This window comes from Gopherus evgoodei, chromosome 14, assembly GCF_007399415.2.
Source record: "Gopherus evgoodei ecotype Sinaloan lineage chromosome 14, rGopEvg1_v1.p, whole genome shotgun sequence".
In the NCBI taxonomy this organism is placed as follows: Eukaryota; Metazoa; Chordata; order Testudines; family Testudinidae; genus Gopherus; species Gopherus evgoodei.
Genome location: NC_044335.1, coordinates 20,507,399 through 20,525,776, shown reverse-complemented (window position 1 = coordinate 20,525,776; position 18,378 = coordinate 20,507,399). Strand labels below are relative to the sequence as shown.

Here is an 18,378-nt window from a genome sequence, read left to right as displayed (position 1 = left end):
GGACTGAAAGTCTCAGGAAGATCAGCTGAATAAATGGAGAATCCATCATCTCTTGAAGTGTAATTGTGCCCAGTAGCAATAAAAGCATAATCCTGTCCTTGCATGAGTTGCTGTACAATTCTTAGTGGATTTTTTAGGATTTTGTGTCCTCTGTGCACAGAGAGACTGTCAGTAGCATTGAGAGAGGAGCTTGGCACTGACACACAAGATAATGTGAGCCATGCAAGGCAGGGCCTGCTTGCTGGGCCAGTAGGGGAGGCAGGGGAGATAGAGGAGAAAGTGAGAGAAGCGCCACCATTTTTCTTACCAATATTGAGACAAAAGCGATTCCTAAAGGTCGTCAAACTGTCAATTTTGTTACACCATTCTTGAGAAGAGCTGGCTTGTCTTGGAGTTGACCGCTGCAAATACATTGAAGAGAGAGAATGCATAGAAGTGTCCGATGATCTGTGCGCTACTTTATCCAGGCAGCCACTTTCACTCTCTCTAGTCCACTGCTGGACTGTCTGGCAGGTACAGTGCTCTGTGCACAAGATATTTACCAGGTGATGAAGAAGAGGAATGCTGTGCCCAGGCAACACAGTTCATCTTTCCAAACCAGAATCTGTTGTTTTGGTTTTTTTTTTTAGCAACACACTGCACTGGCAACTTTATTGCTTTATTGGAAAAGGTGCAGAGAGTAAATCTTCCACAGACATGGCAGGAAAGATCAAAGCTCCCTGTACTCATTCCAGAGAGCACTAACAAATAAATTAAGAGAAATTATTTTGCCAGGCAACATCCCCATCCAAGTGGTACCATTATATTCTTCGTTTTACAGGTCTTCCAAAGGAGCTTTTAACACTCCTACTTTTCGGATACAATACTTGGGTTCAGAGAGGACTGGCTCAGAGTCCTTTCAGACCCCATCTGTGCTGCTTCTTTATTGGCCAGTGGGAGTCACTGCTGGGTGACTGTGAAGAGCTTTGAACGTGTAAAGATGAAACATAAGTGCTAAACATTATTTCTCTTCCACCTTCTCATGCAGAATGTGCTGTTTCTCCATGATGCTTCTGTGACACTTCTTATAAAGAGGACCATGATCAGTTGTTCTCCCTGTACACCGAGGGTAGGACAAGAAGTAATTGGCTTAGTACTAGCAAAGGAGATTTTGGTTGGATATTAGGAGAAACTTTCTAACTTTATATGGTTAGTTAAGCACTAGAACAATTTTACTTGAGGAAGCTCCAGCCTTGGCGTTTTTTCAAAATGGGTTAGACAAACGCTGATCAGGGTTGGTCAAGAATGGAACGCATGGTTAATCCTGCCTCGGCACAGAGGATTAGATGACCTCTTGAGGTCCCTTCCAGCCCTACATTTCTATTGTTTTTTCACAGGGCAAGCTGTCTTGAGCAGGTATCAAATATCACGGAGAACACCTGTAGGAAGTCGTCCCGGTCAGTTAGTATTGGGCTGTTGCACTCCGTTGCACGCCCTGTCTAAAGTTTCCCATGACAATAGACTGATGATGAGGCCCCTGTAGAAATACGCTCACAAGCAAAGCAGCAACAGAAGTCAGCACAGTTCAGGGTGTGATGCTGAAAGCCACACCTGAAGCACAGCATTAGCAAGGAGCTTGTCCGCTCATGTCTGTAGTGACAGGTTCTTGGCTGCCAGCTGTGTCACTTGGGCCCACAGTTCCTGGTGGTCTGCCTGGAGATGGGTAACCTGCTTTTGAGATCCCAGCACCCCATGGGACAGAGAGCGGTCCAATTGATCCATTCCACTCCTGTTGGGACCCAGGGATGGTGGGAGGGGTTGTGCAAATTGTCTGGGTCTGTGGAAGAGGGGTACCGGTGACCAGGATGTGGGTGGTCAGCGTTATATTCAGGAGCCAGATGCAATGGGCATATCTGAAGTGAAGAGCCAGGTGTCAGAGCCAAAAGTTGGAGATAGGGTCAGACAGGAAACAGGAGCCAAAACCAAGGGTCAGTGCAGAGTCAGAAGCCAAAGAGCAGTAGCCTGGGGTCAGAGCTGGAGCAGTTGGAAGCCAAGGCAACAGGGCTCAGGAACTGGAACAAGGCTAAGGGCAGGAATCGGGAGCAGGGGGCAGGGCTGAAGTCAGGAACCGGGGACACAGTAGGGGAGTCAGGTAGCAGTTCGCAGGGTCTGTAGCAGCAGCAAGCCAGCATCAACTTTGCTGCACAAACAACTTCCTGTGTCTTTCTGGTTTAAATAATACACCCGGCCCAATCAGGGACTCTGAAGCTCCTCTAGTTAAGTCCCTGTGGGTGGTACCTTTAGTGAGCATAAGGGCTCCCAGGTGGCGGTATGGATGCAGCAGTAGCCCGCAGACCTGGGTTCAGGACCTGCAGACCCTCACAGCCCTCTGCAAACTGCCTTTGTTCTCCTTCTCATCCCTTCCCCTGCTCCTGAATCTCACATTTAACTGGACAGCCAAGGAGATGCAGCAGGCAGCTCTGGAGGCCAGCAAATGTGTGGCTGTGTGTTCTGCTGCAGCAGAATGTATCCAGTGCCAGCTGGAAGTGAGAGACAATCTCCAGTACAGTGCTGGAGTGTGTCCTGCATTCCCTGTATTTTGCGCTCTTTTGCTGTATGGCAAAACCTTAGTGTTAGGCCTGAAAAATCTGTCAGACAAAGGCAGTGCACTGTGCCAGGCAGGTGCCTTGGGATGCCAAATGCCTGCCCACATCACAAGCCTCTATTAGTTTGTTGTTAACCGCAGGTATGTGGTAACTTGAGTATTTCATTCCCTGGCCATCTCCAGTTACAGTGGGAAAATCAAATGATCTTGAAAGCAGATGTTTCATGGTTAGGCACTTAAACATTTTTCAATGCTAGTTTATTATTATTGACTCAGGTTGATTTTATGAGGAAAGAACTGAATATGCAACTAAACAACAGAGGATGGATCTGAGTATTTTGAGGGTGTATGCAGAGCAAGGAGCGGGAGGGGAACTATTGAGGATGGTAGAGGATGGTAGAAAGGGTATAACTAGGAGGGAACAAAATGAAATTAAGGAGGAAATCAGACTATCGGAACACATAACATTACAGTGAAGGAGGGGCTTCTAGGCTGTGGATGTTTAGAACAAGGCTGGACAAAGCACTAGAAAATACGCTATTGAGAATAATTCTGCAGTAGCTGGGACTAGATTAGGCCATCTCATTGGGCTTTTCTTTCACTGAAGTCTGAATATTTATGTTGTCTGAAGCTTTTGACTTGGATAACAGTTGTTTTTATAATGTTTGTTTGTTTTCACTTTCTGATTCATATGATGTGCCTCTCATATTGCTCTGGGCACACAAACAAAACAAACTGTATTTAACATTAACCGAAACATGCAAACTGTCTGATGCCTGCATATGGTAGTGTACATGTGGACAGCAGCTGGTGCAGAATGCCTTTTGGCCTAAATGTTTACTCAGTTGGAAACCTCAGGGTAGTGCAGAGAAAGGGGGCTTTTTAGCTAAGTTAATAGAAGATATCTTGCCCTAGTGTTAACCTATCAGTGTTAATTTCAAACGAAGCATGAGGCAGGGGCCCTGCTAATTGGCCAGCAATTTCTGGGAAATGCCCATTCACACAGAGAACTGGAGAAAACCATTCCCAGGCCAAGCAGCTTGCTATACACATAGGAAAGATTAACACAATACTTTCCACGTGTACAGACTGAGCTCTCAGAGTTTCTGAAGTGGCTGTGAAGGCCCCATCCTCTTCCATGTTTTGAGAACTCTCAGTACCCTAAAACTGGTACTTCGAGGGCTGATGTTGTCTTGAACCGGTTCATTTCACATACAGAAGTACTCTTCATAAAGTTGGGGTGCTTCTGGAAGTGATGCCTCTTAGCAATGTCCAGTTCTCTCAGGGTAAGTTGACTGTTTTGAATACTTGCTGGTAGAGGACATTGGACGCTGCCATCGTTCAGTGTTCAATAGGAATACCAAAGCAGTCTGGTGGGTCACATCTACTACCTGAGTGTTAACATCCAGAACATTCTTATACAGGTTTATGGGGGGGCACCTTTAAAAAGATTCCCACATTCCAACTCATTCAGAGAACTTGCAGCCGACATCGATATTTCAGGATAAGCATTGTATGTGGCAGTAACTTGTTAGCTACCTAACCGCAGCGAAAGGAATTAATGTTAATGGTGTTCATTATATATTCATTATATAACATAATTCATTCTGAGAAACGCAGACTGCTAAAGAGAAGGATGCAAATAGCAGCTGTTAATTTCAGAGTCTTTGAAGATTAACCCCAAGAGGAAAAGATAATCACCAGATTCGGATTCCCACCCGACTTGAGCTGAGGGCGTGTGTGAACGTAGTAGCCCTTGCTATGGGCTTTTCTGCTGTTTAAAACCCCTCTGAGTGGCCTGCATTGGGAAGCCATTTTGGAGATGCCATTATGGTCTCTCTTATTGCTTGTGCCTCAATTGTTCTCTCCTTCAGAGTGTTCCTAGTGCAGTACAGCCCCTTCTCTCCCCTCTGATCCTTCTGTTACTGTCCTGGCACTATGATTCCTCGGCATTCCTCACAACTTGAAACAGTGGGGCAGATTTCAAACACATTAGATCCACAATTTAGTACCTAATCTCTGCTCATAATTGTACAGTGTGCATACTAATTGGGCAAGACCACACATAGTTTGGCTATGTACATCTGTGTGTGCGCGTGCACACATTCCATTATCTGATTAATATGCTCAAAGTAGGCTGGCAATTACATTTGCATTTTGAATGCCCAACTGGGTATCGAGTTTGTTTGAAAATCAGGCCCGTTATGAACAAAGGTGAGAGCTATAGGCTTGAGTGTGACAAAATAGGAAAAGAACGAAGTGCAGGGTGGTTTCTGGATTCCAGGAGTAATTCTCTGAAAGGTCTTCCCTTGGTTCTATTCGATTGTTATTCTGCAGTGTTACCATGTATGCTCAGAACAATAGCTGATTGCCTGTGCTGTCTCTCTTGTTTGTAGACGGGGATGGCCGGAGACTAAAAGGTGCTATCCAGCGGAGCACAGAAACTGGTCTGGCTGTCGAAATGCCAAGCCGGACGGTCCGTCAAGCCAGCCACGAATCCATTGAAGACAGTATGAACAGCTATGGATCTGAAGGAAAGTAAGTCAGCAGGGGCCAGTTGGATAATCCCTTCTGGAATGCTCCATTCCCCCTAAACCTATTTCTTCTTGCATGATAAATGATACATTTGTCTGACTTACACATGCTGTAGGTGCATTGGCAAGGAATTCAGTTACTGAGTCAGAACAGAGCAGTTCTTTCCCTGCAAGGTTTGCAAGTAGTTTTGTCGTTTACACACTTCTTTTAGTATGCTCATGAGTCTGAACTGAAGAGGATACCCATCACTCATTACAGATTTGCTTTTAAAAGAAAACTCTCTCGGGTGGTTATGGTAAATAAGATTACAAGTGTTGATGTTTATAATGTGTTACATTTCTGATGTCTATCTTCTACCACAAACTCATTGGAGGGGGGGCGGGAAATGATTGTGTCAAGGGATGGAAGGGACATATCTAGCAAGATAATCTCTAGTAAATAATTAAATACATGTTATACTCTTGGAAGTTTTAAACTTTTGGTGTCCGAGTTATTGTCTTCGAGTGATATATTTAGAAAGCTTTCTGGACCTGCAGAACAGCAAGAGCATGATACACTGGATTTTGGCCTTGCAGCTTTGTGACAGTACAAATCTTGAAGCATAGAAAACACAGGCCAAAATTTTGGGGATCCAAGTTGCTTGAAATCCTGATTTTGTTTTTGCATGGTTGAGGCAATGTGTGGAGATGATCACTTTCTATCCAGGTGCCTTCCAAGAGAATCTTTTTGGGAAAACTCTTCTGCAGTAAGAAGGGGGCCTTGTTAATTCAGATTCTGTGCACATGGCTGCAAGAGCAATAACTGACTTCATAAGTTCACAGCGTGTAACTAAACTCTGCTTATGTTCTGTTTAGATGTGCTACTGAAATCTGAATTGGGATCAATATTAACTACCAAATGTGGCTTCTGTCTGTCTGTCCTATCTGTCCATTCATTCCTGGCATTCCTAATGAACCCATCACTGAACTATCTATGTGCCCGTGTAGACCAAAGGCTCTCTAAAATAAATAATAATTAAAACTGTGTGATGAGAAAAGTAACTATTTTAAGGGAAAACCAAACTTTCCTTTGATATATCAACAAGGATAACAGTGGGAACACTACACAGCTCTGCATCCAGGGCAGAAATAATTAGGAGCTGTCTCTGAGGCAGAAATCCTGTCACTCCAAACCTGTGGTGTAGTTTATCTCCTCTGTGAGGACCTTCCTCCTGCCATATTCCCACAGCCCTGCCACTCTGAGTTCTACCTTCACCTCAGACTCGGAGGATTAGAGATTAAGCCCTGTCCCTTGGCAATGCAGGCTGAGAATCTGCTTTCCCTGCAGGGCAGGATTCTTTCCTTTACATTAATGCAGTTTGGCCTCTCAGGAAGGCTGTATAATCCTTTGGGACATCTGTGCAGTATTATTGCATAGCCATGCAGCCACGGCCAGGCATTGGTAGAGAAATGGAAGCCTCTTCCAACGAAAATATTGTACTTCGGTAAATGCCATTGTGCTGTGGTGTGCTGCATGTGCAAAGGAAAATAACACAGAACTATAAGCTTGGTCTAGGAAAATAAATCCTCTCCTGCAACCCCACGTATTTGTTAAAGCTGCTATAAAATTCCTGTTATAACCATTTTTTCTCAAATAAGAAGTCATAATGTTCTAGAGGGCTCTGCTAGGCATGGGATAGCCCTCCCCATACTCCTCTGGAAAGGGTGATAAATGTTTGTTGTGTGCTTTTTTTCTCAGCTCAGTTAATTGAACTCCTTGAGAATCCCCCCAGGTATCTGCAATTATCTGTCGAAACACCAGTGACTAACAAACAGGTTTGAGAGCACAAAGAGCTCATAGGGCTGTATGTGCTAGAAACATGTTGGGATTTTGGATTATTTTTAGTGTTCTTGTTCTTAACAAAGAAGAGACACGTTTGGCGAGTTGTTTAGAGAACCAGAAATTTAGACTCTGTTAAACCAAATCCATTTTTGCCTCTCTCGCAGCCTGTAGAACACAATTACAACAAGAGAAAAGGAGATTCATGTGACCACATTAGCTCTGGCAGGGTTTTCTTTTAGTGCTTGGTTTCTTACTGCTACAGACATAATGAGGACAGAGACCGTGTTAGCCTAAGGCCTTTAACAAACCAATCTTTAACAAGATAAGATTGCGCCAATATTTCAAGTCGTACATCAGTATGCAGATTCTTTCCAGGAGGTTCTAGGTCCATTCTCCAAAAGTGCTTGCTTTGGAAACTCGAGTGTATTTTCTATAATCCTTCATGAGGGGAGGACTACCTGGAAGATCTCTTAACGACAGCCCATTAATCCTCAGTACCTTTCAGTCCGCAGGTGAAGCTCTGGAGTTTTCTTTTTCCTGAAGGAGGGAACAGAATCTCTGCTCCCAGTAATTTGGAGTTATACATGCTTTTAAAAAATAGATAGTTTGTGCTGACTTCACTGGTGCTTTTATGTAGCCTGTTGTAAAACTAGGCAAATATCAAGATGAGCTGATGTATTCCCTGGAAGATATCTGCGCACCCCCAGTGGTACACGTACCCCTGGTTGAGAAACACTGATTTAGAGCACCTGCCAGGTTGTTCTGAGTTGCACCAAAGGCAAAACAAGTGCCTACAAGGAGAGTTAGGGAGGCTCAGCTGTGAAGAGAGGAGAATGGTATATTCCAATGGACACTGATACTCAGAGTCAGGACTCACCAAATGGGGTGGAAGTTGGAAAGAGAGAGCCCAGAGTATGTGAACTGTAAGAGTGCAAGTGCTATCTTTTTTATAACTTAATGACAGCACCAGGTGCACAAGATCCCAGAAGTGATTTAAAAATAGATGCGAAAAGAGGTCACAAACTCCACACAAGAAAAGAAATTAATGATGCTTCTTTCCAAAGCTGGCTGTGCTGGAAGGAGCTCTGCATACTTAATGCATAACACGCCATGCGCTGGGCTGAGGAGAGGAAGAGCATGGCTGAACGCGGGACAGAGGCGATAAGCTATGGTGCTCTGGATTTTCTTCGAACCATTCATTATTGACATTGGCATTTTCCACGTAACTGTTCAAACCACTATCCATTCCCAGACAGGCTTTGAAAAAGCAGCTCAGGAATTTGAATATATTTAAAGGGAGATGGTCCAGCAAAGAAGGAATTGTCTCTTTTGGCAGTGAAGGGCATAAAACTAGCAATGGCATTTGCTGGGCTATGCACAACATCAGGTGAACACAGGGGCAGGTGATGAGCCACTGGCGCTGCATCAACAACTGGCCTGGGGCCTTTTAAGCCATACCTACACTACACTAAATAGGACAGATTTCAGATGTGCCAATCTTCAGGATAGGCATGCAGCCTGCAGAGAGCATCAGGAAAACTTTTAAAGTCATAAGGTGTATAACTAAATATGTGAATACAGGCTTAATTTGTTCTCACAATTATTAGGATTGTGTGCACAAATCATGTAATTTTGCACATCTGAGTTCTTACAAATATACCTCCAGAAGTACATCACTTGCACACATAATTACTCCATTTGCAAACTCAACAAGGGTAATTAAATACATATTTTGCCAGTACATTGCATACCTAACATCTTTGCAAATCTGTCTGCCAGAATATTAACACTGCATGGCTGTTTGGATTAACATGGTGCATTGCATTAGAAGTCTAATAAACTAAGCCTGTGTCTGTGATCTTGTCTCCCTCTAGTGGGTAGTAGCAGCAACTGTAATAGCCTGCCATTTACAATTCAACAATAAATCCAGCTTAGCTGTCTACTCCAGAAATAAATAAATAAATAATTGGAGATATACCAATCTCCTGGAACTGGAAGGGACCTTGAAAGGTCATCAAGTCCAGCCCCCTGCCTTCACTAGCAGGACCAAGTACGGATTTTTGCCCCAGATCCCTAAGTGGCCCCTCAGTGATTGAACTCACACCCCTGGGTTTAGCAGACCAATGCTCAAACCACTGAGCAACAAGTGGGTTTTTTTACCCACAAAAGCTTATGCCAAAATAAATCTGTTCGTCTTAATGGTGCCACCGGACTCCTCATTGTTTCTGTGGATGCAGACTAACATGGCTACCCCTCTGATATGGTCTATGCCAATGGTTTTCAACCTGTGGTCCGCAGACCATGTCTAAGATTTCCAAAGGGATCCACACTTCTATTCTAATATTTTAGGCATCCATAAATGAAAAAAGTTTGAAAACCACTGGTCTACTCCATTAGCCCAAGTGGTAGGGGCTTGTGCTTGTGGCGTTGAATGTTCCAGGATCAGTACTCAATAACAGCCATGGTATCGTCATATGCATGACCATGGTTTGTTCTGCTTGTGTCTCTGGTCTACACCTCTCTATTGAAGATTACTGCAGCCATGGGTCAAAGTGAGCAGGGCTGCCCTTCGATCTCCCCTGATCACACAGAATAGGTCCTCCCCAGTGCTGTACATGCCTGTAGGTTAGTGAAGGAGTCAAGTTCCATGTGAAAAATCCATCAGCCCTAATTTCATTAAAATGCCACCATGACAAAAGGGTTCTAGTCAGTGTAAATGGGAGCAGAGGACTGTGGCAAAGAAATGGATTCCTTTTTCTATTCAGCCAGCTGGGATGCAGCCATGTTCAGGCCAGCCCTGGCTTCAGCTCCTGCACTTGCCTGTCTAAAGGCTCTCTGCCAATCTTGTGAAAATGCTGACAAATGTCACCTGACAATCTTTGCATGTAGAACAGGAGTACTTGTGGCATCTTAGAGACTAACAAATTTATTTCTGCATGAGCTTTCGTGAGCTACAGCTCACTTCTTCAGATGCATAGAATGGAACACACAGACAGGAGATATTTATACATACAGAGAACATGAAAAGGTGGAAGTATGCATACCAACAGGAAGAGTCTAATCAATTGAGATGAGCTATCATCAGCAGGAGAAAAAAAACTTTTGAAGTGATAATTAAGATGACCCATAGAAGGTGTGAGGAGAACTTAACATAGGTAAATAGATTCAGTTAGTGTAATGACCCAACCATTCCCAGCCTCTGTTTAGGCCTGAGTTAATTGTATCTAATTTGCATATTAATTCAATTTCAGCAGTTTCTCTTTGGAGTCTGTTTTTGAAGTTTTTTTTTTGTTGCAAAATTGCCACCTTCAAGTCTGTCACTGAGTGGTTTGAGAGGTTGAAGTGTTCTCCCACTGGTTTTTGAATGTTATGATTCCTGATGTCAGATTTGTGTTTATTTATTCTTTTGCGTAGAGACTGTCCAGTTTGGCCAATTTACATGGCAGAGGGGCATTGCTGGCACATGATGGCATATATCACGTTGGTAGATGTGCAGGTGAATGAGCCCCTGATGGTGTGGCTGATGTGATTAGGTCCTATGATGGTGTCACTTGAATAGATATGTGGACAGAGCTGGCATCGGGCTTTGTTGCAAGGATAGGTTCCTGGGTTAGTGTTTATGTATGTATGTTTGTATCTCCTGTCTGTGTGTTCCATTCTATGCATCCAAAGAAGTGAGCTATAGCTCACGAAAGCTCATGCTGAAATAAATTTGTTAGTCTCTAAGGTGCCACAAGTACTCCTGTTCTTTTTGCGGATACAGACTAACACGGCTGCTACTCTGAAACCAATCTTTGCATGTGTTGTTTTGCAGCATGAGCTAGTACTGCAGCAACAATCCTGCTCTGTCTGGTCCCAGGGGCTTCACTAGTTATAGCAGTCATTTTGCAAGTCCAATGAGAAATGCTACCTCCTTATTTCTGGCAGCTATTTTTAGCAGCTTTTTGTTGGGTTTGGAGAAGAAAAAGCACATTATGTGGTCAGAGCTGATTTGTGGCCTTTTCCTCTATCTAAGGTGGAGGGTCTTTTGTCTAATAGCATCTGAATTTGAATATTGAATGGAAACAAAAGAACCCCATGAGTTCATTTTCTAAACTGTATGGAAAATATGCTGAAGTTGACACATGTCAAAAATAGAAAAAGTTACGATTAATTAAACAAGCCCCATTATGCTTATATGTCACAGACTGAGGGAAGGAGAGATTGTAACAGTAGGGTAGAGGGTTTCGGAAGGAAAGTGACTCTTTTCCATATCCGCTGTGCTTGATTTGAGAGGAAAGGAAATGAGGCCAGAGCGGAGGCATACTCAGCGATGGAATAATAAAGCCTTTTCAGATGCACTCCAGTGTGTGTGAAAACCATCTGCTGGCTGTAACCCAAGCTGGAGCTGCCTCTTTTGTGTGAGGCTGGCCTACTTGTAAACCGTGTCTCTCTGCCAATGCTCCCAACCTGAGAATTCAATTGGAAAGATTATTGCTGAATCAAGGGGAGTTGGAGAGAAACAGATGAATTTCTTCAAAGGACTGGCAGGAAAGTCAGTTGCTGAATGCCCTGTGTACTGTGAAGCAGCAAACAGCAGGGGGAGAACTCTCAGGAACAGCCAGCCTGAGTTTGAAAGACCAGAGCGATGAGTGAATAGTCACACTTGAGCTGTTCTGGGGCTGCTGTCCGATTTTCAGGAGGAAATGAGGGAGCTTTCAGAAGTGCTTTGGTTCAGTCCTGCAGGTTTCAGAGCCACACTGCAAGTTCCAAAGAGAAACTTGTACTGACCCAGGATACGGATGCATCTCAAAGTCTGCTGCAGTACCTGACTTTGGACCCTAGAATAGATCACCCAGGCGGCGGCCAACCCCCTGCCAGGGGTAGGTCTTCTGCTAAACTGTCCATGGGTGCTTCACAACCCTGAGTTTGACAGCTCCAAATGATGATTCTCCCCTGAGAGCAGTGGGACTGTGCATCCATTGCTAAGTTTGGCATCTGTTGCATGTCTTCCCAATAGCTGTCATTTGATCTTAACGATGGCAAAGGAAACAATTTGTTCTCACTTACTCCACCTAACTTTCTGCCAGAAGAGCCCAGTGGTTTCCTTCCAGATGCCAGTGCAGCTTCCCAAGCTGCTGTATAAGCACTGTGGCACATACAGTACATCAAGCTGACTTTGAAGGTCCTTATTTTAGTGGATCTAGCTCAGTCCTTGTTGCAGATCTTTCTTCTCAGGCTTGCTAACTTTCTAGACAGCTTTATTTTCCTCTCCTCTCCTGTCCCCAGGCAGAAGCTGTGGCTTTGCTTGAGGCTGCATAGTACTTTTCTAGGTAGGAACTATTGTTTTGTCCCAGGATTATTGCCAATGCCCATGGGGACAGAAGTGCTCTTACGAAGTTCTCACTAACTAGCCTGAGTGTGAACACCAAGCATGGTGCCTCACTACTGTGGGTAGCCACGCTGGCTTCCGTGGGATGTACCACCGGCAGCTCGAGCATGCTGGGGCCTCATTCGCACCCATGTAGTTACTCCGTTCCCCACTTCCCACCTCCAGTGGCAGTTGCCTTTTGACAAGGCAAGAGGCGGTGGCAGAAACCCAGGTGCAGCACCATAGGCATAGGCTAGGGCTGCGTGGACCTGAAGCAGTCCCAGATTGCGTGGAGTGGGTGGGGACTGTGGCCAGGGAAGACCACCATGTGAACAGGCAGTGACTGGGGACCTGTGTGGATTCCAGCTGCGGGAGAGATGGCAGCATGCAGGACACAGTTGCTGGGCAATCCTGGAGGAACGCCCAGTGGTGGGAACAATAGCTAAAGCAAGAGAGGCAGGGACCTTGATCTCCCTCCCCCCCCCCACAACCCACGTGTCTCATCTGGAGAGGGGAAATCTCTGCACTGCAAGTTTTACAGCCACAGGGCTGCCCACAGGGGCACCCTCAGCAATTTTTTCACATGGGGTGCCCGACGCAAGGTGCCTCAAGGGATTCCGGCTCTGAGTTTCTTCAACAAAACTCCAGCTCAGTGCAAGGAAACAAAATGGAATCACCCACAGACCCCCATCCCTCAGCCCTAGGCAAAACCCTTTCATGTCTTCCTCCCTATGGCACCCTCCTGCCCCTTTCCTGGCCAGCTCCCCTGTGCAGGCACTCACCGCAGCTCCCTGCACTTGTAGCAGGGCTTGAAGCTGTCGCTAAGCAAGCTCTGGGGGTGGAGCAGAGGGGATTCTGGCTGCTGGAAGTGAGGTTAGGCCAGGCAGGCCCCTGGTGGGGAGAGCTGGCACAGGAGCCGGTTCTCTGGTAGTGGCAAGGAGAAACAGCACTGGCCGCCCTATTGTCCTTTGAGGTTTGGCCCTGCAGCTCTCTGTCATGACAGGATGACAGGGCCAAACAAGACTGAGTGGTATTGTGACCTGGTGCACGGGGGTGGGGGCACAGTGCCCCATAGTTTTGGCTTCACGGCCCCTCCATCATGACCTGAGTGGTGCTGTGACCCACATGCACTGGGTCACAATGCTACTTATTCAGTTTTGGCCCTTCCACCCACACCAGCCACTCACCACTCCCAGTAGTAACAAGGCCAGCTCCAGAGTTTTTGTGTGTGTGTGTGTGGAAGCTGTGATCGCAATCTGCAGCTCTACCACCGCCGTGTCAGTCTTCAGCGGCAATTCGGCAGCAGGTCCTTTGCTCCAAGAGGGAGCGAGGGACTTGCCGCTGCAGACCTGGACATGCCACCCCTCACCGTTGGCCGCCCCAAGCAGCTGCTTGCTGGGCTAGTGCCTGGAGGTGGCCCTGAGTAGTAAACACTGTCTCTGTGCAGGACTGGACTCAAAGGTCCCTTCTCCAGGGTTCCATCTCACGTTCAGTATATCTGTCCTGTTCCTCTCCTTCCAGCAGCACTAACTTGGGAAAGTGCTGCCTCAGAGCACAGCAGACAGACTCCATCCTCCGGCAGAGTAGGGAGAAGAAAGCCAGGAAGTGGGAATATAGCATAGCATTGATATACTGAAACCAGTAGTTACACCTTCCCGCACAGGATAGCATGCTTCAGTGGGGAGGTGCCTCTCTCAGCTGAAGCATCAATGATGTAGACTTCAGCAGCTGAATCCAAAATAAAGCAAAAGCATCAGCATTGTCTGCAATTAGTGCTGATTATAGATTATGCCATGTGAGGCTTGTCTGGAAAATACCACCTGGAACTATTGCACAACCAGCAGACACATGGTGAAAATGCTTAATTCAAGAGACTTGGGGGGAAATTGACCCCTGTGCAGAGGGTTTTCCCCCAAGCTTGTGCTCCACTTAATGCAGATCTGTGGGCGTTTTCCACTGGGCTGAATTTTGAAAGCGCTCAGGGCTGGATTTTCAGGTGCTCAGCACCCAGCAGCTCCCATTATGACACTTCTAGCCAGATTTTCCATAGAACCCAGCACCCAACTTGCTGAACTTTTTAGAAAATCTGGCCTTTAATGTGTAAGTGTGCGATGCTCCTTCAGTTACTAGCCCAGGCCGAGCCCCACACTATCTTGCCAGCTCTCTCTGATCTCTTTGGGCAGGTTTGCTACTCAGACCGGGAAATAATTATGTGCAGTGGGCTGATGCTGGGCTTGTGGATAGCTAATAAGAGTAGCTGCGGCTGACTAAATAGTACATTCATGGGTCTAATGTCTCTCCCCCTGCCCCGCGGCCAAGCAGAGCCCCTCGCCAACCCCTGTGTTAGTGTAAGTTAGCTACCATTTTGCAAAGTTGATTTGTACTGATTTGAGACTGAGTGTTAGTGAACATTTGACCCTTATTACAGGTTTGTTTTAAGGACCCAATTTTAAGAAGCTGTGAAATGTGCCTGTGGGAACATGACTACAGGGGACATAGGATTCATGTGTAGTAGCTTTCATGGGGAAGATGGGTCAAAAGCTGGGCCAGTCATATATATAAACAGACTAGGAACCCATGGGACACAATTCAAGCCTTGTCTACAAGGGCTTTTTAGGCAGTTGTGTAGCTGCACTGGCACAAGCCCCTAATGTAACTGGGATTTGCACTGCCACAGCTTACACTTGTGTGCCCCACACCTACACTGTAAGTTTGCACCCATTTAGCTACACCAGTGGCTAAAACCCCAAAGCAGACAAGGGCATAGGTGCATTGCAAATGAGTTCATACCACAAGCCTGCATCCCTAAAGTTCCATATTATTTCTGCTGCAGTGCTGTATCCCCCCACCACGGTTTGAAGGTACAGTCTGTATGTCCTGCATATTCATCATGGGATGCAGGACTAGTCTTCATGATCATTTTAGACTCTTTGCTGAATGAAAACTACTCAGGGAACATGCTGGATGCTGCCAGGCTGCAAAAGCAGTTGATACAGAATGCAAAATGTACTACTACCACCCTTAGATGGGGTCCCTGTGGGTCAGGAAAGATGCATATTCCGGGAGGGGGAGAGGTTTCTCAGTTTGGCATCCCTCACCTGAGCTCAATCACTTTGAAATCCCTCCCACCCCAAAGCACTATTGTCCTTGTTTTGTTTTTAAAAAAGGGGGAAGGAGGAACAACTACCAGGCACTAAATAACAGGCCACCCCAGATACTGCTTAGCTTTAATCCTGCAGGGAAAGGGTGATGGGAAGCACCTGAATCAGGGAGAGGAAAGATGACTTTTTTTAATCCTAGGCGATTAATTTATAGATAAAGAAATATTGTAATCACAGCTAACTACTCCAGCACTATTAGATGGGGGGGGGAAGGGGACTTTAATTGCATCATGTGTAACTAGACTGCATGGAAATCAATGAGTTCTGAAAGGAAGAGGTCTGCGTAAGGTAGCTGGTCATTTCAGGCATACATTAAAGCAGACTGTTAACTGAGCAGGTTGCTTTGAAGTACTGAAATAATGATTTGCCAAAATCAATTTATTTTGCAGCTTGAATTTCAGTGGAGTCCATCTGGCATCTGCTGGGCAGTTTAGTGACTTCTTGGGGAGCATGGGTCCTGCACAATTTGTTGGTCGTCAGACCTTGGCCACCACCTCCATGGGTAAGGAACAGAAAGGCAGAGATCAGTTTAAAATGAGTACTGTATGTACCACTCCCATGAGCCACCCACTAACCTGCCCAGCACTTCTCTTCCCATGCCCCAAACCCTGTTCTCAGTTGGATAAAATGTGCTTGTCCATTAGATTTTCTTGATTTGTGTCATCCTGTTCTAGTTAATGCTATGTAATGTGCAGCATTACCTGTCTCTCTGACAGACTTCAAATACGAAAGGCAAGGTCAGGCCAAAATGGGCATTCTCTAAATGCATCTTGGGCAGCTTCGTGTTTCTCCAATGCGCTGAAGCACACAAATGCTCTAATGATTTTCTTGTGGTGCATCACAACTGCATTTTCCAAAGTGGCCTCTAATTCTGGGGAGATTAGAGACTAGATGGCACCAGCCTAAGTCTCCACAGCTGGGGTTAGGAAACCATAAGAGATCACTTTAGGAAATGTGGGCTTGAATTGCCCCCAAGTTACCCCCCTCTAACGCTGTGCTGGCATAATGCAGGAGGGAAACAGGCACTTTGGGCCAACGTTTTTCTTGCAGTTGTTACCAGTGCATGACATGAAGTTTTTCTGAAACAGTTTTACAATCAGATTTGTTATGTAAAAGCCTTCCTGCACTCTGATTCTGTTCAATCATTTCTGGTTTGTTATGTAGGAGATGTGGAAATTGGTTTACAGGAGCGAAATGGACAGCTGGAAGTGGATATCATTCAGGCACGAGGACTGACCCCCAAACCCGGCTCCAAAACCCTTCCAGGTAGCGTGTTTCAGCCTGTTTGAAGTGACTCAGAGCCCACTGCATCCCTTCCTCCTGGAGCTCTTGAGGACAGGTAGAATATTGACTCTGCCTCCTGGCCCAGCTGGGAGCACATACTATATGGGCTTGCTTGAAAATACAGTTGGATAGAAAATCCTTTGCTAAAAACACTTTTCATAATATTTGAGAAGTTTTATCCTCCCATTTCTAACATGAACCATTATGATTCTAGCTGACCAAACATTTTTCTTTCAGCTGCTTACATCAAGGCATATCTACTAGAAAATGGAGTGTGCATTGCAAAAAAGAAGACAAAAGTAGCTCGAAAATCATTAGACCCCCTGTACAACCAGGTGTTACTGTTTGCGGAGAGCCCACAAGGCAAAGTATTACAGGTAAGAGCACCTTGGAGAAGAAATGAGATGTCATCCCCTCTCTGCACTCAGCCTCCACCAAAATATACGGAGTTTGTTAAGGAATCAGTCATTAACAATAATGGGACATGTTTATGAATCAATAACTTATTGTACCAAATGCACTCAATCTGGATTTGACAAACATAGAGGAAAAATAGGTTCTGATTTAAAACCCTGTTGGGTTACCATTGGCATGTGGCTGTACTGATAAAATGCCCATTTTTCTCCATTACCAGGTACAAAGAAAGTACCTGCGACAGCTAAAGAATCATGGAATGCAGCTTGTTTTTGTTGTTTATCTAGACCGGAGTGGGCCAACTTTTGACTCAGGGCCGCATTGGGTTTCAGAAATTGTATGGAGGGCTGGTTAGGGGAGGCTGTGCCTCCCCAAACAGCCAGGCATGGATTGGCCCCTGCCCCTATCTTGCCTCCTGCCAGCCCCCTGCCCCCTACCGCCCCATCCAAATCCCACCCCTCCCAAGCATCGTGCTGCCCAAGTCCCTGCCCCCTCAAGTGCCATGCTGCCGAAGCCTTCCCCTGCCTCCGCTGAGCGCCGTGCCATGCCACCCAAGCCCCCGCCCCCCGAGCGCCGCGCCACCCAAGCCTCCCCTTTTCCCCCTCCGCAGCACCACCCAGCCGAACCAAAAAAAACAAACAAACCCCGAGCACTGCCCCAACCCAGGGTTCTGCCCCAAGCATGTGCTTGGTCAACTAGTATCTGGAGCTGGCCCTGACTTTGTCTGCCTGTCCATTGTATTTATGACTCTGGGTATCTAAGTGCCATGCAAATTTATTTAGCACTACCCATATCCAAGGGAGGTGGTCTCTCTGCCTCCCCACAGTGCTAGGTTTCCCTGCTTCCTGTTCTCTCTCCACTCCTTATCTCTTTTTTTCCCTTGTTCTCTCATTTTCTTGCTCTACTTATTTCATAGATTCTAGGGCTGGAAGGAGCCTCGAGAGGTCATCGAGTCCACTCCCCTGCCCTCATGGCAGGACCAAATACTGTCTAGACCATCTCTGATAGACATTTATCTAACCTACTCTTAAATATCTCCAGAGATGGAGATTCCACAACCTCCCTAGGCAGTTTATTCGTGTTTAACCACCTTGACAGTTCGGAACTTTTTCCTAATGTCCAACCTAAACCTCCCTTGCTGCAGTTTAAGCCCATTGCTTCTTGCTCTATCCTTAGATGCTAAGATGAACAAGTTTTCTCCCTCCTCCTTATGACACCCTTTTAGATAC

At 45.8% G+C, this 18,378-nt stretch overlaps 1 protein-coding gene across 1 annotated transcript in view; it reads left to right on the top strand.

Annotated features, from left to right (window-relative positions):
- Positions 1-18,378, top strand: part of RIMS4 (regulating synaptic membrane exocytosis 4) — an 84,319-nt gene that overhangs the window by 52,114 nt on the left and 13,827 nt on the right. The window contains exons 2-5 of the mRNA XM_030533509.1: positions 4,981-5,122; positions 15,841-15,953; positions 16,616-16,717; positions 16,973-17,112. Coding sequence (XP_030389369.1) covers positions 4,981-5,122; positions 15,841-15,953; positions 16,616-16,717; positions 16,973-17,112 — 497 coding nt within the window. The remainder of the gene's footprint in view (positions 1-4,980; positions 5,123-15,840; positions 15,954-16,615; positions 16,718-16,972; positions 17,113-18,378) is intronic.